General features: G+C 45.3%; 2 protein-coding genes across 2 annotated transcripts; one reads left to right on the top strand and one right to left on the bottom strand.

Annotated features, from left to right (window-relative positions):
* Positions 1-240: 240 nt before the first annotated feature.
* Positions 241-18,143, bottom strand: LOC108035480 (neuropeptide CCHamide-2 receptor). The gene is made up of 7 exons (XM_017111134.3): positions 17,774-18,143; positions 4,897-5,491; positions 3,352-3,571; positions 3,125-3,291; positions 2,184-2,377; positions 1,931-2,051; positions 241-1,216 (listed from the first exon to the last, which is right to left on the bottom strand). The coding sequence occupies exons 2-7, from the start codon at positions 5,190-5,192 to the stop codon at positions 850-852; spliced, it is 1,365 nt and encodes a 454-aa protein (XP_016966623.1). The 5' UTR covers positions 5,193-5,491; positions 17,774-18,143; the 3' UTR covers positions 241-849.
* LOC108035471 (uncharacterized) lies at positions 8,675-11,310 on the top strand. Its single transcript, XM_017111123.3, has one exon. It carries the CDS (start codon positions 8,787-8,789, stop codon positions 10,818-10,820), a length of 2,034 nt encoding a protein of 677 aa, XP_016966612.1. The 5' UTR covers positions 8,675-8,786; the 3' UTR covers positions 10,821-11,310.
* Positions 18,144-18,471: the final 328 nt, after the last annotated feature.

Below are 18,471 nucleotides of genomic sequence, written 5' to 3'. Positions count from 1 at the left end.
TATTTAAAAACGTATTCGGTCATTTTCGTAACGACTTATAAAACTGGAATTATAATAAAATAATAGGTAAGCAGAAACCGCTTTTCTCTTTTAATGGTCACGGTAAAACTAGCAGTACATTAATTGGTCCAATAGACGGTGAATACGAACATAAGCCTGGATATTTGGTGTCCTTGTGGTCCGCACTATTAAAATTTAGACTGTTAAGTTTCTCAATATTTGACTCAATAAAAATAAGAATAACATTTATGGAATTCTTTATTTACAGTATGCATGTGCTAACATCGGTTAAGCCTATTAATATGTATATGCAATTTATATCTTCGGTCATTAGCTAGGTATATGCATCCATTTGGGTCTTGGCTTTGTGGCTTATTCTATTTTATTGCACTGCGACAGGTAAGAACGAGTTACATTTAGTGTGCTTGGAAGCTTAATTAACACACAATATACGACTATGGTACGGAACACGGTTACAAACGAAAATGTGTTTTCATGTTGAAAAGCTTGTTAACGCATCATTAATATATACAACGGCACTAAATTAAATTAAATGCTATTGGTGCCCAAATCGTCTGTCCGTTTCACCCAGGAAAAGCTTTATCGTCGACAATACATAACATCCTCCTTTCCAAATCGAAGCGGCTTGGGTGCGATTGGCGATTATCAAGCCCCGTACTAACAAACAAATTAGCAGGCCAGAGACAGACTGGGCGGATGGGGTCGAGTGCATAGTGCGTGCGTTTCTAAGTGAGGGTGGTGCAAGCCTATTATCTCCGCTCAGAGCTGCTCGTCTGCCTGCGAGGACACCACAGCCTCCTCATCCAGCAACTGCACAATGAGCGTGCCTCACCTCTTTTCGCCCACGGCCGCTGCGCGACCGCCTGATACCCAGCCAGGTCCATGGCCCGTCTCGTCCCCCCCAGTTCCGTGACCATTTCCGTGCTGCAGTGGCGTCGAGGCCTGCCGGTGAAGACTGCTGTTCCTGTGCTGGGAGGCTCGCAGATTAGCACCCACCCCTCCGGCTCCACCCACGTAGGTGGAGCGACGCATCGACATCACGCTGGTGTTGTCCATCATCCCCGTGGCTGTGGAGTGCTGCCGCACATGAGGCTGCCGCTTGACGCAGAAGCAGCACAGGTAGCGGTTGAAGTGCTGCCGGAACACCCCAGAGACACAGTAGAGGGCCACGGGGTTGACGCACGAGTTGAGGAAGCTGCGAATTGAGGACGTTATTGTAAATTAACGATACCGAATTCGGCAGTGAAAAGGGGCCAACAGCCGTCTTACACTTTTCATATTAGTTACTCGCAGGGAAAACGACGTTCTGTCCCATTTTAAATACTTCATTTTCATACATTACTATGTCTTTCCAAAAATAAAATAAAATATTATTTTAAACCTAACGAAAAAACACAATATTTTGTGCAGTCCACTTCAATACTTGCCTATATCCCATTCCCCAGATATCTTCTATATTGCATTTTATTTTCAGCCACTTGTGCAAAATGCAAATTACATTCAGTCCAGCCGCACTGCAGCGAAGTATTCCGCCAAACTGCTGACACATATAAGTCAACAAAGGGGTGGATGAAAAATTGTGAGGGGTGGGCTGTCAACAAAAATGAATGTTCTGGTAATCGGAAGGGGAGGAAGGAATTAAAAATTATGCCAAAAGCCACGGCCAAGGGTAAAGCAGCCACCGAGTGCATCAAACTTTAAAAAGAGTCGCCCAGTGATGACCATGCATTCTCGCTGCTGCCATGGGGGTGGCGGTGCGGGCTGGACATAAATTTGGAACTCCTCAAGGAAGGCTTGGACAGCGAGAGCAAACAGGGGATCAAGAAAAATGTGCCCCTAAGAGGGTAAGGCGAGGAAGAGCCACCAAAAACTGCTGAAAGAGCTCGATTAAACTTGCTGGTCCCCTCACCTCGTGCAGAATCCCACGATGCGTAGCACGTTCCAGAAGTCATCAAAGTCCTCCTCCGCCGTGGGATAGAAGTGGTACCACAGCTCGAACACGTGGTACGGAAAGAAGCAGATGAAGAACACTGAAAAGACAACCCATAGCCAATTAGAGTGTCCCTGGGTCTTCGGGACTCGAATTGCAGGATGCTGGGTCTAGCATGCCGGATGTAGGAAGTCGGATGGCGGAATGCAGAACGTGGAATGCGATGACTTACCCACCACGAAAGCCACCACCATGCGGGCCACATGACGACGTGCTCTGGCCTGGGTGCGGCTCTGCATGCTCTGCTGTTCCCCGGGCATGTTGCGGGCACTCATGTGAAGGCGCTTGGCCATCATGATGTAGAGCGCTCCAATGATGGACAGCGGCAACAGGTAATATATAAGAGCTTTCGCAGCTACCATGAACCTAGAAGGGAGTCATTAAACTTGGTATCTTTTCGGCTGGAGCAAGGATTATGAGATCTTTTTCAAATAGACATTGTAAAGCACCACCTATCAGTGTCTTGGTCATAACTTTCCAGCTGATATCGTTTCTTCTGATATCGTAGGCGTAGTTAGATCGGACTCCGCTAGTGATTCTGATAAAGAATAAATACACCCTATATGGCCGGAGACACTTCCTTTTAGATGTTACATTATATTATCCGTATATAGTATACCCTTTTACTCTAGGAGCAACGAGTATAAATTAGCGGCCAGTTGATGGGCGACCTCGGCTGTTCAGGAACGTCCGTCGCCCCTTTTGCAGGCTCTGTGCACATTACATCACAAGTAGATTATGTGGCAACAGATGACGCCAGCCCCACGCAAGGATTTTCAACTTGCGCCACAACATCTACATTTAGGAAAAGGAATTAAGTTCAACTTGCCGGTGTTTGCGAGCTTAAGTAGAATTAGGTGAAGAGGGTGGACCAGGAGAAACCAGCTGCATCAGGTGGTGGGGAAGACAGCTTTGGGGAATGGGTGCCCTCATGATTAATGCGGCATGGAAGGACCGCTCGCAGGCAGTGAGCTCTTGCAGTTATCATGAATTCAAAATTCGAACTTCCTTTGCACCGATTCAGGCTCATTGACCAACATCTTGACCATTATATTGTGCGTAGTTCTGGCCCGAAACAGTGCCTATGATTTTTTAGAAGCGGGATCAACTTACTTTGCATACTCCGCATCGCGGAATGGGGAACACACCTCGATGGTCATGTTGCCCATGGCCGTGAGCACGGGGTAGGACTTGATGTCGGAGAAGAGGACTGAGGGCATTCCCAGTAAGATGGCCAGAATCCAGATGATCGCAGCGGTGAATACGGTGAGGGGCTTGGTCTGTGCGGTAGGGAGAAAGGCGGTTATTCATCCGCGGATGTCAGTCCTCCCATCACTCACCTGCAGCTTGCGTAAAGGATTCACAATGGCGCAGTACCGCTCCCCGGACAGAGCGGTCAGTGTGAACACCGACACTCCTATGGATATGTCCTTGAAGAACTCGCTAATGCGACACATATTCCGCTCAAAGGGCCAGCTCTCCTGCGTGTAGACGATTGTGGCCACGGGAACGCACACCAGGATAACCAGCAGATCGGCCAGGGCCAGGGACAGAATGTAGCTGCGAGAGTGTTTAGTCGGTAAGAGGATAGACTTCCTGCTGACGAATTTCCCCTACCCCGCCAGATGTTCGCCATTTCGAAACGGGTTCTCATTTGACCTGGAAAGCCTTTCCTTTTGCCAAGGACAAGTGAAGAACGTTTGGGAGGGCCCCGAAGCGCACATTGTTTCTAAAATGCCTTCCACCCCAATTCAAACCCAAGTTGTTAAGGGGACGATTTGGCTTGACATTGACGCGCCAACGACCCTAGTTAACCAGCTAGGGCAAGAACTTGAGCCCTAGGTGGGAGGAATCTTTAGAGCTTCTGAATTGGGCTAATGGCGAGCGAGCGGGTTTCAACCTGACTCGTCCCAGCCATTGTGTCTAGACAAACGGTTACGAGCAAGTTGGCGAGTAAACTGCTAACTTTGGCATCAGTGGCAGGAAGATTGCGTTAGCAATCACATATACTGACCCACCGCAATCAACCAGTTCGAAGCAAAGTGTTGAAAGTGGCAATTTGCGGGCAATCAGTGCGAAAACACGGCCACCTGCAGCCCGCCAATGGACCAAATGCGGTCCAAGAGCTTCAACTTAATGGCTGACAAGCTGCCTGAAAGGCCATACTCAACTCCATCTTCTTCCTATCTCCATCTGGGTCAAGAAACTTTTAACGGAACCCACCATTGAATTAGTTTAATTTTGTCACTTATAAGATGGCCCAACTTTGAAAAGTAATAAGCATTTGCATAGCAGATCGCCTTCTTTTATAGTTCCTTCGCCAGCTGTCGGTTCAGCTATGTTTTGTAGTTTACTTGTCACAAAACAAAATAAAACCGGGACCGAAAACAGCTTGCCGATTCTCTGGGCTGGATACGACACCGGATTTGCAAAGCGACTGTGCAATGCTCATTCAAAGAATACTTTCAAAGTATTGAAATGTAATTTTTTTTTTGCGGACTTCACAACTTTAAATTGTTTGCAGCCAACGGATGGCTTGACATGATTTTCGGTGTTCGCTTCTCAGGAACTAGAAGGCGGTTTGAATTCTCTTTTCAGGCTGGGAAGGAAGGGTTGTGCCAGAACAATACAGTCAAATGCCGCCCACAAGACAGCCCATGAGTTTTGAGTGGCAGTTCCAGCACCGTTCGCAGAGTGACGAGCACATTTTGGGTCCGAGTGAGCAGACGTATTATTATTATTATATATGGACCGTGAGAGGGCGGTCCCCGGGGAAGACCATATCAAGGAGGAAGCCCACCAATAAAGGTTATTCCCGGCCCGACACTGGTCCAACGAAGGCCACCCGCTGCGAGATCCCCACCGGGCGCGTTGTATCCACTTACGTGTTGGGTATGTTGCGCATGGAGCGGTGTCGAAAGAAGATGATGACCAGCGTGCCGTTGCCCAAGACTCCCACAATGAAGATGAGTGTGTACAGCACGGTGACAATGTACGTCTCCGGGCGGTCCAGCACGGGCACATAAGGCACCATTACGCCGTCGCCGCTGGCGTTCTGGCCCACCCAGTGACCCTGTTCCTGCTCCGCAGCATGTCCCGTTGCCATGAGGACGCTCTCATTGGCCCCGTCCGCCAGGCCGGCCGCCAGCGTCTGGCCCACGTCCACAAGGGCAACGTACATGTTCGAGTGAGCCGCTCCCGGGTCTGATGTCTCAATGCCGATGTTTAAGAGTGGCGTTTTATGGCCTCGCCCGGGCCGCTTCCGCTTCCGAGGGCTGCTCCGTCCGGCGAAGGCTCGAAGCCGCAGGTCCTCGGCCTGTTCCTCTATGCCTATGTCGCTGCTGTGATTGTTGGAGTGCCTGGTGTTGCCAAGGGGTCGTGTTTTATTCTGCACATTGTTTTCGGCCGGTACCGCAGAGCTCTTTAGGGCGGTTGATGGCCCGCTCCGGCAGAATGACTTTCTCCAGCTGGCGGCGGAAGCTGTTAAGGGAGAAAATGGAGAGAGAAAGAGTGGGTTCGTCAGTTCGAGCTTATTCTGTTGCTGGCGGCCTGGACAGCTTTAAACTGTGTGCATTTGCCAGCCCAAAGAGCAAAGGGTGCGGTTTATCTAGACGGGCCAATTCATTCCTTACGAGGCGCCTATATAACCAGTATACGCAGCGTGTGCATTGGGTGCGCACATAGAATTTATGATTGTGTGCCGTGTTCGCATCTGCATAATAAAAAATCGCACTAACGTGCAATCGCTGATCATGTTTGCGTTTTACACGAAGTTACACGGCCATAGTCATAAATTTCGAAAAATTTCCCCCAAGCAAGCCCTCCTATCCGCCTGGCGGTAATCCGTTCAATCCGACTCTTTCGAACATCCAATTATTTCTTGCCCTCTTCCTCACCCTACGGCTGTGATTATCTTTCACGCTTCCTCGGCGCTCGGTTGTTCAGAAGACGTTTCCGGCCGCAACCCCACCTCCCGACTCAAGACAATACGAAGTCCTTCGTGAGGAAGAAGCCACTTTCAAGTCGCAATCAAATGCGTTTACCCCGAGCAGAAAGCGATGCTGAGCCTGAAGCCCGACTAATACCGATACAGAGAGTAACTCCGGATTCCAAGGCGGGCTTATCCTGGCTGCTGCCAGCTTGCGAGGGTGCCTGACTTTCCCCGCTCACTGTCTCGTTGGCCCGATGTTGTTTCAATTTCGATTTGAGTGTAGATTGCCCCAGCTATCGTTGCAATTTTGGCTGGCTGCCATTGATTTCGCGTTCGTTACTTATATATTTTGATTGCGGCCTACGTGTGCGTTTCCCCATTTGCCAAATGAAATTCTATCAATTTCAGCTCGTGATGCTTTTCCGAAAAGTCTAATAGGCTGGCAACGTAGATGTGCATTCCCAGGATCTCCCTTGTGTCAGACGCCTCGATGCATCTAATAACTAATTAATGGAAAGAAAGTTCAACGCCGCCAAATGGGGAATTGTATGGAACATAGCTCGACCACGCAGGGCCTGTCGGTAATGACCTCCGTCCTTCGCCAACAACCATTGACCCCGGTCCGAAATAGGGTTATGTTGCCAAATGGATCACAAGAGTGTTGATGAAATAAATGGGAATAAATAAAATTTTAAACAATGTCAAGCACATGAAATCGTTGCGGTGCTGCATTGTTATAATTTCCTCCCTCCTTGTTTGATGGGGTTAACCTAAAAACGGACACCATTCAAAGGAATCGGTGTTAGCTTGGATGTCTTCTCCTTTCCTCTACTGAATAAATTCCCTCAGCCGGTCAATTATTTATGCCACTAAAAAACTGTCCCAAAGACGTTAAATAGCTGCAGGCAACAGCCCAAAAATATATCAGTATTCCCTTAATAAGGAAACTTTTTTGGCAGGAAAAAACTTTTGAATAAGTTTTTTTCCTGAGTGAAAGTTGAAAAGTTAAAGGTTCCGCTTAAGCCGAGCCCGTGTACACGAAATTTAGTTTAGGAGGCTATCCCAGGGGATCGGTGGAGAGGCAATAGGCTCCATCATTAGACTTGACTGTCCAGACTCGCCTAAGAGTCGAAAAGAAACAGAGTGGCAAATTGTCCTAAACTATTAAATTGAAATTTTAATTTTCAAATTTTTTCGGGTATACCTATAAACCATTTATTTGTGGTTGGGGATTTTTGTGCGAGCTGAATGTGCTAGATAAGCCTCAGCACTTGAGCAGTTTTGAGCTTTACGAGACAAGCAAAAGAAACGTTTGTACCACGCTGCGAACCACTGCCTAGTCAAAGACAATGTCAGATTTCCTTTGTTATAACCAGCGATTTATTACATTGTTTGCACTGCACAGTGGACCTTTTCAAAAATTAAGCAGTTTAAAATTATATTAGGTTTTTGAGGGCTTTTAACAGTGAAAGGTTTAGTTCTGTTTAAAAGTTTACGCAAAAACTTAAATTTGTGTAAAGCATTTTTGCGCACTTAACAGGTACTCAAAAGTGTGTCTTTAAATAGACAAAATTTGACATCAGAACTTTTGTAAACTAACGATGCGATCGTCACGAACCCTCACTTCGTTAAAAGGTGTTCTTATTTTATATCAGAAGTTTTTGCTTAAACTTATTAAACAATTTTAGTGTTGTTTTTTCTTGCTGTAATACTCACACTTGGTTACTGTGCTGCGTACTTACACATTTTTTCTAGAAACTTAAATAAAGTATGTGTAGAAAAAACGGAAAACTTAATATAAAAATAATCTCTTGCTTTTAATAATTTATTTTTATGTAAGTATATATATTCTTGATCACGATCACTAGCCGAGTAGATCTAGCCATGTCCGTCTGTCCGTCCGTCCGTATGAACGCTCAGATCTCGGAAACTATAAGAGCTAGAACAGGCAGACTTGGCATGCAGATTCCTGGGCTCCCTGCGCATCGCAAGTTTGCGGGGTGCAACGCCCACTCTAACGCCCACAATCCGCGAATATCTGTAGCGCCTACACTGAGGCGGACATGGCTAGACACTTTCCGAGGAATCTAGTATTTTTTTTGCCCGTTACGAGTAACGGGTATAAAAATACTTTCCAAGTATTTACCCAAAGAAGACACTGTAGTTCGCTTCGGAATATGTTTTAGGTGTTAAACAAGTCATATATCAAACCTAATTTAATACACTTGCGTGCTCTGGCTGTAGCTGTGGAAACGCGGCGTATGCGCAATGCGGCGTGTGGGTTAATCATTCCCTGTGTCTTGTGAGTAGCCAAGCCGAATAATGAGCTTACCAAGGGAAGACTGCTTAAAGCCAAACTTGGTACGCCTTGAGGTTCAAATCAGAACCCAACATTGAAGCAGGGACGAGAACCCATCGGCAACTCATTATGCTCCATGCAGCTCTAATTTGAGCCGAAAAATATTGGGGGTGACTCGAGGCTCGCAAGCCTTTTATATATTTAATGTAGGTTGAAAGGTCTGCGAGCTATGCAAATTGGGTCCTGCTATTTGGGAAATGATGAGGAACTTATGGCGGCATTCACAAAAAATAAATAAAAATGAAGGCAGGGTCTCCCCTGCAGGTCTGCACACTAGTCGCCATTGATGATGATTAAATGCGGGTTTGCTCTTGCATTTCAGCGAGCAAAATGCCGGCGGTCAGGAATTATCAAAGTTGCCCTTGAGTTAGATGGCAGTTTAGTGGAAGTGCCTACGCACACTTAATGCTTCGATTAGTAAACATCTTTCACGGTCGTGTAAAACTCCATAAATCACTCTCGAGTGTCACAGTTAAATTATCAGTATGTCCAAGAGGGTGAGAATTATGTTGCCCGAGGAAATGCTTGCGCCTCCATCGGGCAGTAGCAGGAACCCCATGCCCAACCTCACTGTCAAGAACTCAATCAAGAAGTGCTTCGGCGATTGGACCGAACGGGAACCCCCCGTATTTGTAGTTGTAAGTCCGGAGGGTAGTCGGAGCTCGATGACCTCCGGACAGCAGGAGAGTACGAGAACCTATAGTCGCAGTTCCGAGGAGAGAGATCTCGAAGAAACTGCAGGAACCCCAGAAAGCAGTGCCTTGATTCAAAGTAGATCGACCAACTCTCAGCAGTCACCGAATTTCCAATCGACCGCCACCTCGATGAAGGACTTCCTCAGGAGCACAGCCGCTCTTGTCAAGGCGGGCGAATCTTTCACAACTGCGAAGCGGCTTTTCCATAAGTTTATAAAGAGCAACGGCTCTAGCTCGAGCCCCAAGCCTTCGCCGGTTCCCACCGATTCTTCCTCTCAGGTCGTAAGTGGGGAAAATCCCTACCTCAGCCAGCCTAACGACACGCTTCTGACCGACTTGCCGCTCCAGTTTTCCGTCCCCAGTTCCTCGCAAATGACACCGACCATTCACCATTCGAACTACTCCCTCAAAAAAACCAGTTACGATCTCACAAGCCTCCTTTCCGACATCACCCCGCTGACGGGCTACTCGCCCAGGACCACCTTGGCCAGCACTGAGGCTGGCTACCAAACGGATGCTTCGGCAGAGCCAGTTTTGCGAAGGGTGCGATCGCAGCCACCTTTGGAAGGCGGGACGCCCGGTAGTCGTTCGAAGTCAAGGAGTAGCAGTCCTCTCAAATTTAAGATAATGCCTGCTCAGAAAAAGTTAGCGAGCTCCCCAAAGCGCTCCCTTTCGAAAAACCGCTCAAGTAGTAGACTTCTCCGCAGTACAGAGTGGGCTTCCCCCGCTAGTTCACCCAAAAGGTCGCCAAAGTTGTCACCCCGAAGCGAGCAGGCTGGGTTAGCAGTGCAAACCACCTTTGCCTTGGTAAGCTCCTCCGGGCCCAACTCCGAGAAATCGCGACTATCGAGCCAGTTGAGGCGGAGAAGCAGCCGAGGCCCATCACCGAACGTGAGGCGCAGGAGCTCCGACAGCTCTGGCTTGAGGCTGGACCTAGCCGTCTTGACCAAGTCCGGGGCTAAAAGGGGCTCCCGCCGCAGCTCGCCCAAAAGCCTCGGCAGGCGCTCCCAATCCACCGCATCGGAGCGAGAGAGGAGCGGGACAGCCGACTCCATGGGGGAGGGCGCCTTCGCTCTGGTCAGTCCCGACGAAGCGGAGACCAGCAAGCCCGGAGAGGGATCCGGCGCGGACGTCGAGGAGGCCTCAACCAGCTGCCGGACGTACCAGGCGCAGTGCAGCTGCCACCACTGCCAGGACATGCGGCGCGCGGTCAGAAAAGCCGACTTCTACCAGTCGCCCGAGGGACAAAGGCGACTTGAGGCCAAGCTGCTGTCTAAGAATTTCTTTATGGACCTCTGCGCCCTGGCTGCGGTGCGTCGCCAGGTTGTGGCCGAGCTGCACGGGGTGCGTCGGCATCCTTCCTCGCGGGTCAGTTTCCCAGTGAGCATCTGCGGGGCGGCGCGCCTGGATGTGGGCTCGCTGTTGCTGCAATGGTTTACCCACGATCTGGACCGCGTGGACCACTTTGACATATTTGTGGACGACGTGCCCAACCGGAGTGTATACAACCGGCTGGCGACCCGTACCGTGCTAGTCGACGTGGACGCCGCCAAGACGCACAGGTTGCGCATGCGGGCGGTGCCGGTGCGGGGGAGCGCTGGCCAGGACTCCGCAGTGGAAATGTTCATGTCCGCGGTGGCTGCAGGCCACATGCGGCACGTGAGGCAGGGCCAGCTCTTCACCAGATGTTTCGAGCACTTAAACGCTCTCCCGCAGCAGCGAACGCTCGTGGACTTCTGGAAAGACAGCGAGTTTCTGTACCTGCCCACGGTTGCCTCCCCCCCTCCACGGGCCGCTGACTGGCCAAAACAAACGGATTTATGAGCGGGGATCTAGCTTGGAGTGGGTATGCGGGGGAACAGCTGCGTGAGTAATAATTGATTACTCTATTTTCGTCGTGGTGCTGAATAATCGGCGGACGTGCCTCCTCGTGCGGAACAAATGGCCTAGGCGCCTCCACCTGTGTTCTGCCCTGAGGGGGCAGCGGGGCACACAGACAACTTTAGGCGCCGCCATCGTTTAAAAACTAATCGTAATCCGGGCAGTCGTCAGCATACATCCTCCCGCGATGATGAAGCTGTGCGTTCTTATCGGTGGTCCGCAGGGGGCTGACCCGGATTGTACTGTGTAGGCACTGGTACTAACGCAGGAGCTTCGTGCGGATCCGGCGGAGATTTCGGGCTGCAGAGTGGCATGATTAATTATTTGGCAAATATTTGAGATTTCTAGCTCGGCTGGCATGGCCATTTAAATGGGTGAAAATCAACAAGCATACTCGCATTTTAATAAAAATGAAGTGGGGCGAGGAAGCCAAGCTGTAGCGTATTTTAATTAATTTTAACTTTCGTTCGACTTGTGAGCATTCCATCGGCCATGATGGACAGCCAGGGCAAGGGCGCACTCCCACCGCACGACCTATCGTCATCCATCACCAGCAGTGATTGAGGCTTTGGATTCGGCTTTGTTTTGGTTTCCTTTGGCGCGTTATTGCGCTCAAAATAAAAAGGAGAGGACTTCATTTCCGAATATATTCATTATTTGGACGATTTTCAATTATCGCTGATTTTATCGCAGTTAACAGTCTATTTTTTCATCCCACCTAAAAATAAAATGTTCGCTATAATGTATAGCAACTGGTTACCATAAGCTAGAACCGCCCATAAAAAAAAATCATTTCCCCATATCTAAAAATTATTTGCTGAAAATAGAAATTCCAGCACAGGAAAAGAAGTTGTTATACCCTTGCAGGTATAAGAAATAATCAACGTTAGTAGCACCAAGTTAAATTTTTAAAGATTGTTGCTAGCTTCAGTGATGAACGATTTTTTGCTTTGAGTTACAGGACAGTTGTCCAATCCGGCTGATTCTGACTTATATACTACCTGCAAGAGGAAGAAGACTTCTCCGAAAATTCCAGCCCGATAGTTTTAAACCTCGGACGGACAGACAGAAATCACAATACCCTCTGCAAAGGTAAAATGAATAAATGACTTTAAAATTATTCCTACCCTAAAATTTATATATATTTTGTAAAGAAAAAATAATATCTGGAAATATAAATATACCATATGTCACATACCGAAATAGTGAATTTCAGAACTTCTCAGCGGCGGGGCTGCTTTATCGTAGAGAAGACGGTTTAAGTTTTTGGTTGTAAACCGATGGAACGAATCGATTTCCAATGAATCCCTTTCTTTAAATGACCTTTTATATCCGTTACTCGTAGAGGGTATACTGGATTCGTCAGTATGTGCTATGCGAAAGGATAAGAAATATTCTTGATCGGGATCATTAGCCGAGTCGTAATAGCCATTTCCGTCTGTACGTCTGTCCGTCCGTCCGTATGAACGATGAGATCTCGGGAACTATGAATGCTAGAGGAGTGGAACTTGGCATGCTACCTGCGTAACGCCCTTTTTAACGCGAGGCTACTGCAGACTACTTACTTATTAGTTATTCTTTTAAATAATTAACAATTTAAGAAATTTATTCGTTCGTTCGTTCCGCAGGAGGTTATATGTTAAAAAACATCGAAGATATAATTTTTACCACTAATTTTCCGATCGTTCCTATGGGGGCTATAAGATATAGTTCTCCGATCCGGCTGGTTCTTATACTTATATACTACCTGCAGTAGAAAGAAGACTTTTGGAAAAGTTTCAGCCCGCTAGCTTTAAAAGTGAGTAGTTTGTGTAGAAAGGGACGGACAGACGGACACGGCTAGATGGATTCGTCTAGTGATGCTGATCAAGAATATATATACTTTATGGGGTCGGAAACGTCTCCTTCACTGCGTTGCAAACTTCTGACTGAAATTATTATACCCTCTGCAAGGGTATAAAAAACCACTCTAACATATAGATGTCAAAAAAAATGGTCTTAAAAAAGAGTGAACAATTTTTTTTTAGTATCATTAAAGTCAGCAACAATCCTTAACAATTTTACATGGTATTACTAAAGTAGATTATTTCTTATAACTGCAAGAGTACACAAACTTCGGCTTGCCGAAGTTAACTTCCTTTCTTGTTTTTATTGATGTGTTCATGACAAATATTTTATATCGTTCCAAATGGTAATCATTTATAAAGATTTAAAAATCTTCACTATGAACTTACATGGCTGAACTTCTTTTAAATTGCATTAAAATGTCTAGTTACTTCAAACGTGAATTGCTAAAAATTATACGCGTAGAAATCTAATGTGTTTGTCTACTTCCACCACTTATATATATATAACTTTTGGTTTGCCGGGCCCAATTTAAACAAGACATTGCGATCGCTGCAAGCATTTTTTCTGTTTTCTAGAACTTAGTAAGACTATGTTAAAAGTTAGAAGTATTGATATTTTAATACCTAAAATGTATGAAGACAAAAATAGGTCGAATTTTTTGACCGGGTTCATTTATTTTAAGTGGCACGCGACGAATACACATTTTTTAATAGACACATCTTGCACAGCACTTTCAATTACTTTTTATTGTCATGGCCCATGCTTCCCCATCAACGCTGTTTAATGTGTTGTACGCACCGATCAGAATATAGTATTTTGTAAATAATTTCTTCCTCGACTAGACATCCACGCTCACAGAGTTGTTTACGATTGACTATTTATGGAAAATAGCTTTCCTCTCAAAGAACATGATGCTGCAGACTTAAACTTTATCATACTCGTTACTGGTAGAGTATCTTCTTCACTTACTCAATAGCCTACTTATGCCATGCCTAGTTCCCATCTCACGGCTGAGTGGAGTGGTAATTGAATTCCTTTCTGCGTCAGAACGTTGCAACCTAATGACGCTCGAAGTCAGGACTGGGACAGCTGTCAAGTATTTGCACCCAGGAAGTACGGGTATTCAGTGTGAATAGAGACCAGAAATACAACAGCTGCGTCGAATCACAAGAAATATTAGCTAATTAAGAGTCCGAGATTCCTGCGCAAAAGGTGTCCCAAGCTGGCAAGTTGAACATTCATCAAACGGGCACATCACCCTAATTATGCTGGACAAGCAAGCTCATCTTCACCGCAATCCGAGCAGAAGCTCGAGTTCCGTGCTTTCGCTGCCTTCTGGCCATTAATAACCAGCGCCACATTAATCAGTTGTATATACCAGATTAAATCCGCCTGCTGTACAAAACCAATGAAAGCTAATGTACTTGGGCTTGGAATGGAATAAATCCTCGATAGCTGGAGGCAGCCCCTTTAAGCAACTGTTAAACACTAAACTAATTAATTATAATAATAATTCGAATCGCACTCTTTAAGAAAACGCATTTGTAGTAACAAAATTGAAAAAATTTGTCTTTTTTTAAGGGCTTAGGTCTTAAGCGGAATCGCAGAACAAAACCCAATAAGGAGATTGGAATTTGGCCGACATTTAATGTTGTCATCAATAATGATGGCAGGGGATGGGACCTTTAAGCCAACCAGCAATTTAGGAGCCCGAAAAAACAAATAAATAGCTATATATACACATAAATATCAATTTGGTGGTGCCACATTGACATTTTCTCAAATAAAATATTATTTATTATTACTAAGATTATTAATGAGATTGAAAATCGAAGAAATTGCCTGCCCATACTTGATAAAGCCATTTACACATTGAAGTCGAATTACCAACCTCCACCCAAGTAAAATTCTCCTGTAATTTGTTGGCGACTAAATTTTAAAAGTGAAATGAAAAGTTTAAGTAACCTGTGTTCTGGGCCACGAAGACAATCTTCTGAGGTAACGAATGTCGCGCACTAGAAGTTACCTTGGAAATGGTTGCCACATACTGCTACTTTTGAAAATTCCGTTGCTGACATAAACGCCCTGCATTAAAGTCAAGAAAACTTTATTTATAAAGACTAAGGACTGCAAATCTAAATCAATCTAAATAATGTTATTTCGCAAATATATATCCCTTTGCTAAGCGGGCCTTTAACTCAGATTTCCCGATTGATGCAGTGCTTCCTGTGTATTAAATTATCCATTAGCGTCAACAATGGCTAAGGGTGCGGCCAGTATCTGAGAACTGACAGGAACAATTTTAGGCCCGACCGGATTTCACAGATCCGATCCGCTTCCGGTGCCATAGTTACACAACATGAGTCACGTATGAAAGAAAATGTGTCACTCACACGACTAGCACAAAAGTCAAAATAATAGGTATACGAGGTGTGTTCAAAAAGTAAGGTGACTTTTCAAATTTCGCGGGCAACATTTTTTCGATTATCAATTTTTTTGTTTTATTATGTTGGTACACTCTTCCCTAACATCTGTACCAAGTTTTAATTGAATCCCCTTTTTTGTTTAGTTGTGAGAGGCGTAAAGGTAACAAGTTGTTTTGCGTGCTTAGCGATTTTTTGCTATCGAAAAGTATGGATCAAAGGACTTGCATCAAATTTTGTGTAAAAAATAAAATTAAGTGCTCCGAGACTCTTAAAATGTACAAACTCTTCCAAGATGGCCGGGAAGATGCCAGTGACGAGCCTCGCTCTGGACGTCAACAACTGATGAAAACGTTCAAGCAGTGAAGAAAATTTTTTTTGGAAAATCGTCGAATCACTAAGTTGCTGAAGATGTCGGTATATCGCTTGGCTCGTGCCATGAAATTTTTTCAAACGTTTTGGGCATGAGTCGTGTGTCAGCGAAGTTTGTTCCAAAATTGGTCAACGACGACCCAGATTTACTCAAAAGGGTCATAACTGGTGACGAATCATGGGTATATGGTTATGATATCGAAACCAAAGACCAATCGTAACAATGGAAGAGCCCAGGTGAGCCAAGACCGAAAAAAGCACGCCAAGTTCGATCAAATGTCAAAGTTTTGATCACTGTATTCTTCGATTACCATGGCGTGGTGCATCAGGAGTTCTTACCATATGGTCGTACGGTCAATAAACAGTATTATCTGGAAGTTATGCGCCGTTTGCGAGAAGCAATACGAAAGAAACGTCCAGAATTGTGGAAAAACAATTCATGGCTTTTGCATAACGATAATACCCCTGCTCACTCATCTTTGCTTGTGAGAGACCAACACAATAATGCCCCATATTCACACCACAATAATGCCCCATATTCACCGAATTTTGCCCCATGTGACTTTTTCTTGTTCCCAAAACTAAAGAGACCTATGAAAGGACGGAGATTTGCAACGATTGAAGAGATAATAAAAGTGCTTATGGGAAGTTCTTTGAGGATTGGAAAAACCGTTGGCATAAGTGTATGGTATCGAGGGGGATTACTTTGAAGGGGACAACATTAATGTTGATAAATAAATTAAAAGTTTTCCTTGAAAATACAAAGTCACCTTACTTTTTGAACACACTTCGTATTAGTCAATTGCAGGCGGTAAACGAAAATGGGCCTGTGGGCACATTCTGAAAACGCTTTTTGCGCGTGTTTTAAATTTTGTTAACCGCAAACCTGTCCTGGTCCTGAACGACGTGGTTAAAAAGGGCCATTGGAGATGAAAGAGTTAAGAACCATTTTTGCGGTGTCTGCGGGCCAGGGGTTTCAGAGTGGAGGCCTTTAAAGCATTTAAAGCCCCGCCAGGTCCCAGCCTTCATTCTGAGGATTTAAGTATGCGTAAAGTTTTCCATTGCAGCGTCAAACAATAAACCTTTAAGAGGACAAGGGCACACAAAAGATAAATTAGAGTATATAAAAAATAGTTATTTATAAGGTTGCAGTCTGGAAAGCTGGCTGTGGCATTAATTACGCTGCCAGTTACACCTTCATCAGTTCGCCCGCTGAAAGGTGAATACTTTCCAGGGCCTCCAGGTCAGTGACAGACTTGATTTGATCTCTGCTGATGTGGCCCTTTCGCACGCCAATTGCTGATTTGGTTGACGGATTGATTAACGAGTATGCTAATTTCCCGGCCGGCACCCCCTTGAATATCTTTTAAATGTCACTGAGCTGCTGTGACATTGACACGAACGAAAACGAATCGAGCTAGGGATTTGCTCGATGTCGAAAGAATTGGGTTCCCCCAGGAGGTTTATCACCAGGAGCACCACAAGTTTCCTTAATAAGTATAGACTTTCAAAGACTGCCTTAACCTTGCCTTTTTTGCCCCTGTGACCGGGCAAAAAACCATTCCAAGTTAATTAAACTGGAAGCCCCGCTGTCCCAAGAATAAAAATTTCAGACCAGATGAGGCACTCCACAGCTTATGTATGCCCCCTGCACTGACCACCTTAAAGCCGCTCTAGGCAGAGATGATAAGAACTCCAAAGTATTTTTCAAAAAATGGAATTATTTCTTAGTGTAATCGGCCCTAAAGTCTGCAGAGGAGGCTCTTTGGCTGCAAAGTTATTTTTCTGTAATTAAATGTGTTAAATCGGTTTGAATATTATTGAGGCTTAAGGAGTAACGATTCGTGATAGAAAAAGGGGAAGTACCGTGAATGGAGACCGACTAAATGGAACTCAAGCCTTTCTTACTTTCATGCCTCCAAATAACGACATGTTCTGTCGTCCTTTAATTAATTTTGTCAAACTTTTTCGCATTCAAACAACGCGGTTTCTGTTTTCCTCCTAAGAAAATAAACAATTTTAAAATTTCGGTAGGCCTGACAGTAGATACCTTCGCACATTCGGTCGCCAGGGGCAGGCTGCTGAAACTGTACTTTTTAGGAAAGGGTGAAGGGGTTTTATAATTATTGCTTTGGAAGGGAAAGTATATGAAATATTCATTGTAAACTTTTAGCTTGTGCTTAAAGATGTTCCTGGCAAAAACGCACCGCAAACTTTTTCAAGTTATTAGAACATGAATATCGAAATACTCACCAAAGGGAAGGGTAGACTCTGCACTTCCCAATAATACGAGGTATACAAAAAAGCGGAAAGTAGAGGGCAGCTTATCCTTGTTAACTATAATTGATCGCTTGTTCTTAGCACTTGTCTACTATTTTGTTGTACGTAAATCAAGTAAAGATTCAGTTCGTCGCACAATTTCCTGCAACTATTTGACACTCAAATTTACATGGGTAAGCTTTTTGCTTTGGCGGCACAACCAGCAAAACGACCGACGGCCATCGCACATTAAAAGAACATTTCTCTGGGCGAGTTCGGCATGGTTATTTGGTGTGTACTCGTGTTTTGAACTTTCGTTTCACGAGCAGGCGTGGCGTGCTTCTTGGCCAACCTCGACCGTTTCTGCTGAATCCGTGTACAGGACTAACATGTCTAAATTGGCGGATCCGCCTTAAAGTCTTCGAGTTCAATGGAATCCACACAGGCGCAAAATCGAATTTTTAATGAATGAACAGATTCCTCCACGTGCCCGAAACAGCGCATGTGCTGTCCACCACTTGAAAACCACCACTTCGGGTTCGTCTATAAGAAAGTGCCCCTCGCTGCTTTTGTCTTTTGGCAGATATCTGTTGCTACTGCTCTTTGGCCTTTACATATGCACGTTATCAATAAAAATTCCGGTAAAAAAACACATATCTATTATTGTATCCGCTTTGCTTATAATGTATTCA

The sequence above is a fragment of the Drosophila biarmipes genome, chromosome 2R, assembly GCF_025231255.1.
Source record: "Drosophila biarmipes strain raj3 chromosome 2R, RU_DBia_V1.1, whole genome shotgun sequence".
NCBI classification, from domain to species: Eukaryota; Metazoa; Arthropoda; class Insecta; order Diptera; family Drosophilidae; genus Drosophila; species Drosophila biarmipes.
The sequence above is the reverse complement of the archived record's forward strand: the minus strand, read 5'-3'. Positions and strand labels throughout refer to the sequence as shown.

Coding starts and splice junctions, on each gene's coding strand:
- LOC108035471 (XM_017111123.3), top strand. CDS start 8,787: ATGTCCAAGAGGGTGAGAATTATGTTGCCCGAGGAAATGCTTGCGCCT.
- LOC108035480 (XM_017111134.3), bottom strand. CDS start 5,192: ATGTACGTTGCCCTTGTGGACGTGGGCCAGACGCTGGCGGCCGGCCTG. Junction 3,572..4,896: donor ATGCGCAACATACCCAACAC/GTAAGTGGATAC, acceptor ACACTCTCGCAG/CTACATTCTGTCCCTGGCCC. Junction 2,378..3,124: donor CGCGATGCGGAGTATGCAAA/GTAAGTTGATCC, acceptor ACTCCCTTCTAG/GTTCATGGTAGCTGCGAAAG.